The sequence below is a fragment of the Epinephelus fuscoguttatus genome, linkage group LG11 (genome assembly GCF_011397635.1).
Source record: "Epinephelus fuscoguttatus linkage group LG11, E.fuscoguttatus.final_Chr_v1".
Taxonomy (NCBI): domain Eukaryota; kingdom Metazoa; phylum Chordata; class Actinopteri; order Perciformes; family Serranidae; genus Epinephelus; species Epinephelus fuscoguttatus.
This window is the reverse complement of record NC_064762.1, coordinates 21,221,252-21,228,249: the sequence shown is the minus strand read 5'-3', so window position 1 is coordinate 21,228,249 and position 6,998 is coordinate 21,221,252. Positions and strand designations below refer to the sequence as shown.

The following is a 6,998-nucleotide window of genomic DNA, read 5'->3' as shown; positions in this document are numbered from 1 at the left end:
ATGTTGAAAGAGTAAGATGCTCAATTGGTAGAACACTTTTTGAAAGGGGTGAGCATACGTTCAAATCACAAGCAAAGCTGAGAAGCTGGTGGTTACTGGCCTCATCTGACGTAGGTTACATCCACACTGATATGGTTTTTGTTTTAAAACGCTGTTTTAAAACAACATGACCATTGGTGTACACTGGCCATGTGCATACTGGTGGAAACAGGAAGCAGACTGTCTGGTTTAGGACTAGAGGTTTCTTTGCTTGGATCAATGACGAGATGGAGCTGTTACTGAAAGTAGGACATGAGCACAAGGCGTTGAAGATGGCGGAAGACAGATTGGGCGACATATCACTGATATTAGAGCAGCACTGGGATCATTATCCACTGCCAGAGGAAGCCATGGCGACGGGAGAGGAGTGACATAATCACAAAAGGTATGTGGACCTAGTTGTAATGTTCTGGCTTGACACATCGTAACTGATAAGACCCATTTGGGAAGTGAATATGGGCGTCTGCGTCATCGATTCCAAAAATCTGTTTCCACCAGTCCAGACTGAAACGTAAACCCAGAGTTTTTATACTAAAATGAGGTAAGCAGTAGTTATGCGTTTTTAAAATAAAAACGTATTAAGGCCAAAACACACCAGTGGCAGACGCTGCACGTCACAAAATATGCCCCAGTATTTTCTATGTCCAACTCTACACCGGCGGTGGCTAGACATGACACGTGACGTGCTAGAGTGGCACTTCACACCACTGTCCTATTTCAAGCCTCGCTGCCCCCAGAATTAAATGCTCTCTGCGTGTACATACCAGCTCCCACAACAGCTCTTTTTCCCTGCTCCGATAGCTGCTCGACTCCTCTCCTCACCAAGGATGTATAAAGAGTACTGCAGCTGTTGCTGTGTTTTTTTTGTGACAAAGACTGGACGAGGAGAGCCTCGTTGCTGATGTCGCGACATCTCCCAAGCTTAACAACCCACAATCCCGTCATTATAAAGACAATGGCCAAAAAGATACTAGCGATTGGCTCTACGGGTGAGAAATGAAGTTTAATTACGAGCTCTCCACACTTGATTTTAAGCTAATGCAAAGGAGGAAGAAGTACAGATCTTTCAGTAAAAGTAGTAGCGGCCCTAGTGTGTTCTGGCCTTTAGTGTAGATGTAACCGTAGTTGATTAAAAATGGTCGATTACGTTGCTCAACATAAACACTTCTCATATTACAAAATCTATAAGACCAAGCTGAAGAATTGGCCACCTAAACAGTAGCATGATGACAATTAAGGTAGTGGTCTGAACGCATCTCACTTCCCTACAAGAGCTACAGCTCCTTCACTCTGTCGGGCTTGGTGCTGCCCCTGTGTGTCGATTCAAGTCGTAATCATCGTCTCTTTCTCAGAAAACTCTTCACTGTTGTTCACCCGGTAGGCCGGAGTTGTTGTTTCCTGAGTTCTGCTGTCCAAGCCCGGGCTCCACCACTGCCGTCAACAGTGGCATCACAGGGTAGAGTTCAAGAACTCGAGAAGCTCTGCTCGATTTTTATCCCGCTGTGACAGACAAAAAAAAGGGAAATATAAACCATCCACAAACTATACAGATACACTTGGTTGCTTACTTGATGGCAGGGATGTGAGATTACCTGTTTGTCTTTCTTCGACTTCTTTACTTTCATCTTTATCTTCTTCCCTGAAATCATGCTGTACTTGCCCTTTTTCTTGTCCTTCAAGTACTGAAAGAAAAGCAAAGTTAAGTTTAAAGGGACTTGTTTTAAGAGCTGAGTGAAATTAATTGAATGGAAGTCAAAAACAAAATGGTGACACTTAACTGGAAAGGGTAAGAGGGACTAGAATAATGTGAAAGATGTATTTTTGGTCACACAGGTGAGATGATTATTTTTTATCTGATGGGACTTTAATCTGCAGTTACCTTGGAGATCTGTACAGGTCCTGTGTTTTCTTCTCCTTTTGATTTCTTCTCTTTTTTGCGTTTGTGTCGCTTCTCTTTCTTCCCTTTCTGCTCCACAACACAAAACAAGTTGGACGCAGTTTTCAGCAGTGTTCAGTAATAAAACATTTCAGTCACCTCAAATTATAAACACGTGAGATACAATGCACAAGATTACTTTTTTGTGTTGTTTCTCCTTTTTCCTTTTCTTCGACTGCTTTCTGGACTTACTGCGGGAGTCTGAACACAACAAAACACATCAATGTATATTTCAATTAATCAATTCATGGATATTGGCACGGTTATGATGATACACTTAGATATAGTGTGTGGATTTACAAAACACAAAATTTAAAGGCAGACTTTAAAGATACACTTACCGCTACTGCTAGAGCTACTCCGACTGCGGCTGGATGAGCGTGATGAACCCGATGAAGAAGAGGACGATGAGGATGAAGATGAGGAGGATGAACTAGAAGAGGACGATGAGGAAGATCTACTGCGGCTGCGTTTACGCTTGCTTTTTTCTTGTCCTGAATAAACAGAAGACAGACAAAAATCTAGATAAACCTTCTTTTGTATTTGTGCAGAGAAGATGACATCTTGTTAAGACCTCATGCACTGATGATATTACTTTAGACCTATGTAACAAATATTCCCCCTTGGTTCCACTATACAAATATAAAAATACAACTTAGGGAGTGACAATTAGAGGAAGAGACTGGGAAAAAGATGATCAGAAAAAAGATTAAGAGAAAAAACAGGAGTAAAAACAGTTAACAATTCTCTTTGACGTTACATGCAAACAACATTTAACAAGAGACAGTGGTGAAAATGAGAAGAACAACAGTAACACAGTCAATGTGGCTGAACACCACCTAAGTATTTAATGTGACGGGGAGTTTCAAGTGTCAGCTCTTGCCTGTGCTCCTTGATCTCCTCCTTTTTTCTGTTTTGTCGCTGGAGCTGGACACTCTGCATTCCGCTTTCGTTGACTAGAAACAAAGAAAAAAGATTCACGCCAAATGTGTTTGAGTGTGACTGCATCCTGAATATGATGGGAGATGTTTGTTTTCATTGAAATCTGGAATGTGTTGCGTTCAGCCCCGAGAAAACGTTGCAAAGGGTTTATTTAGGCTGAATCCGAACACACAGAATTTACCGCATTTTCAGACTCGCAAACTTTCCAGCGAGTTCCCAGGAAGTCTGGGAGTGCCAAGGACTGTCCAAATAAACAATGCATCCAGTCCACAGAGACAGGGACCTCAAGCGGACTTTCTGCAGACTTTTAGGGAGTCTAGGGTGCAGACTTCACTGGACTTCACTGATTTAATTGCTCACAATTCGTTGCAAAACAGATGCAACGTTGTAGCTGAACAAGAAAACAAAAGTTCTGAACTGTGTAAAACAGTTACTGAAGCCATTAAAATGCTGCTTGAATCATATAGGCCAAAATAATATGGAAGTAGTCCAAATGCATTTTGTTATTGCAGCCTAACCCTATAGACTGCACGATGCCAAATACATAGGCTACAAAATTGCTTCAACTTTATTGAGTAAACTTGATGTGACTGCTCAAACGTTTCTGCAGCAGCGAGTGACACAGGCTTGAGGGCCAACTTTCAGCAGCTTGCAGTTTCTGCCCTCGCAGACCTTTCGTGATGGCAGTGAGTGAGCGTGTTACACTACGTACGACTGAAGTCCACGAGGGCTCAGTCCCCATGTCCAGAAGATGGACATTTGGATTTAGCTTTAAGCAGAACCAGTGGTGCTTTGATCACCCGGTTGTGTTACATGAGCATTGAAACTAGAGCAGCTGAGAGAGAGAGGGCCATAAGTTCTTTTCAAAGAATTTTTGAACCTATTGAAATAAGTTTAAAAACGTGTTTGACAATACAAAATAAGTCTGATGTTACAGTCGGTGCCCTTGCCTTCCAGAATAGCAATGAACAACCCAGTGGAGTGAAGGATAGTGTGGAAACTGTGGTTTCAAATTACAGTGACTCAACATTTGCCTGGCATCTCAGGATGACAAGGCAACCACTTAAGGTGAAGGATGATCCACCGCTTAACTTCGATCTGTGTTACAATCTACACAAGCTAATCATTTTATCATGAATTCCAGGCCTATAATTAATGCTGGTCACTGTTGTCTTGTTATGATATTGAAGTTTTATGTAAAGGACTAAATTGGAGTAGAAGAGTTAATGAAAGTGCCCGTCCACAATAATACCTGCAGAAGCAAAAGATACAAATATGTCTTAAAAATCACATTGCAGACCACGTCATTTGAACATCCCTACAGTACATTCACTGGTTATTTTTTTTAGCAGCCTTCCTAAAGACTGCAATTACTAAATGACATCTAGACAGATTTAAATAAGCTCCAGATCGATATGCTTGTGCTCTTATTATTGGAGATGTCCTGACTTTGATGAAAAATGAACGTGCAAACAATACAGTTGCTTTTGTGACTTTATTTCGATGTTAAGAAATTTACTAATCTATAATCCCCACAATGTACATAGCAGAATGTGCATCAGATTGTATACAACAACCATTACAGCAACATTTGTGTCACCTTATTTGACCGCTTCATAGGTATGTAAAAACTTCTGTAAACTTCTAAACCTTCTACGCATCTTTTATAAACTGGTTTCTATCTTTGTATTAAGATAAGGCTTCCCAGTGTGTAGGGGTCCATCAGATTACAGAGGCTCGCTGGAGGAGGGCCAGCAAAGATTTCCCTTCCCTCCTAAATTAGGGCAGTTTGGTCAGTGTATTCTAGTTGCACCCTAAGATCCTGAGTCCATATATGAAGGCCAATGTATAGTATAGACGGCCCAGCACCACAATCTACCTTATAGATCATCTGCTCTCTATTTGGTTGCTGATAAACCAAGAGAGATCCAGGGGTGCTGCATGCACGTCGCTGCTGATTGGGTTTCACCTCTGACACACCCACCAAGCGAGAGAAAAGGTACCTCAATGCCCGTTTTACATCATAGCGAGTTAACATGCTGTTCAATTGGAAACCGTATCGTACCGACTGAACGCGCCCTGATCCGCGCTCCGTTAGGAATGCGCTAGTTACACACTGCAAAGCTACACATAACCGTTTAAAATGGTCAACCGAATGCATGTAACCGTGGCTTTGTTAAACAAAGTCTGGTTACACACTCAAAGAGAATGAACCTTACTTGTCCTTTCCCTTGTGCTTAACGCTACACAAGGCTACGTTTAGTAAGCTAAAGCTAAACTGCGCTTTATGCTACTAAATAAACTAACGTTGGCGGAAGAAGAGATGCTGTGACGTTACTCACCATGGCGACGGTGAAACGTAGTTAATATATCAGATATATCTAGACACTTCAACCGCTGAAAAAATGACTAAATGTATTTTTATTCGCAGTTATCTCTCGTAAATTAGCATTAGCCGGCGCTCTTCGGAGACATTTTGTATCCCATGATGCACCGCTGCTAGCTACGTTGAAAACAAGGGGAAACGGCCGACAGCTCGCGCACAGCACAGCGCCTCAAGCGGTGAGGAGAGACACAGCATGTAAACTGATGTGTGCGCTACCACTACTTGTTGAACAGGTGAGTTAAAGCTGTAAACTAAAAGATAATAAATAGTTTCTGCTCGACGACTTTTATCTTTAGCGACCTGAAAATGACCATAAACCCCCTGGGAAGAAGTTAAAAACGTCACCTGTCACGTTTCTGTCCAGACTATAGACCTAGCATTATCGTTGTTAACATTCGTTTATTATCCTAGTAACTTAAGTTAGGTAACGTTAGCTAAAATGAATACAGTCCAATACAGCAGCTCGCCAAAAAATAATATCTTCATAAAAGTTATGACGGTCAGGATTTGTTAAAATTGCTGGAGAGAGAAAGACTCAACACTAAGGTCATTTTGGGATTGTATACCCTAATTAGCATAATATAAATGAGGTGACCTAAAAGTTAACGTCAGTATGCTAATCATATCTTTCACACGTTGGCTAAGCTAATGTTACCATGGTGATCATCTCAGTTTAGCTTGCTAGCATGCTTCATTTGCTAATTAGCTGACCCTAGGTTTTTAATATGATATTTTACTGATTGAAAATATATCAACCAATATTATTATTATTATTTTTTTTACCATAAACAAATACTGATGATGAAAGTTATAATTTAAATTATAATAAAGAAACACAAATTTTGATAAAGATCTCTTAAATCTGTAGTACAATGCCCTACATATGGGACATGAATAATAAACCTGACATTTCTTTCTGGTGGACAAATTATGTAATGTGACCCCCATTTAAATAATCTCAAACATATGTTTCTGGTTATTAGTTAGCAAATTTGGGGAGGTTACTTTTGAAATCTAATAGGTTACAGACGTCACGGTGCTGCAGTGGTAAGCATTGGGGTTCGAACCCAGGGTGAGGGGTTCGAACCCAGGGAATTTTCATGGTCTTCCCTTGTCAGCATTGGTTTTCTCCTGGTACTCCGGCTTCCTCCCACAGTCCAAAGACATGCAGGTTAACTGGTGTGAATGTGAGTGTGAATGGTTGTCTGTCTCTATGTGTTGGTGACCTGTCCAGGGTGTACTCTGCTTCTCGCCCAATGCTAGCCGGGATAGGCCAAGAGGGGTTACGGGAAATGAATGAATGAATGAATGAATGAATTGGTAGTTACCCTGTTAAAATGTAATGAGTAATGTAACCTTTTTAATTACTTAATCTTAGCAATCACTATATTTGATTACTTTTGGATGACTTTTCTAACAGATGTCTGAAACTGGGCTGTAAAGCTGAAAATGTCTGAAAATAGGCTATACTTGCATTCCTACAAGCCAAAAAGGTGCAAAGCAACAGAATGAATGTTTTATTCTACATATAAACTTTTTACCAATAAGAATATATCCAAATGTACCCCATTTGTAATAACCAACATTTTGATCAGTAATTGTAATTTGATTAAAAACTGTAACTGATTACAATTACATTAATTGTGTAATTTAATTACATGTAATAGCTACATGTAACTAGTTACTCCCGAATAC

The 6,998-nt window shown here is 40.5% G+C and overlaps 1 protein-coding gene across 1 annotated transcript; it reads right to left on the bottom strand.

The window, feature by feature from the left end:
- Window positions 1-826: 826 nt before the first annotated feature.
- si:ch211-22i13.2 (uncharacterized protein LOC553945 homolog) lies at window positions 827-5,420 on the bottom strand. Its single transcript, XM_049590274.1, has 7 exons — window positions 5,260-5,420; window positions 2,859-2,931; window positions 2,317-2,469; window positions 2,115-2,176; window positions 1,919-2,005; window positions 1,632-1,721; window positions 827-1,539 (listed from the first exon to the last, which is right to left on the bottom strand). Exons 1-7 carry the CDS (start codon window positions 5,260-5,262, stop codon window positions 1,489-1,491), a joined length of 519 nt encoding a protein of 172 aa, XP_049446231.1. The 5' UTR covers window positions 5,263-5,420; the 3' UTR covers window positions 827-1,488.
- Window positions 5,421-6,998: the final 1,578 nt, after the last annotated feature.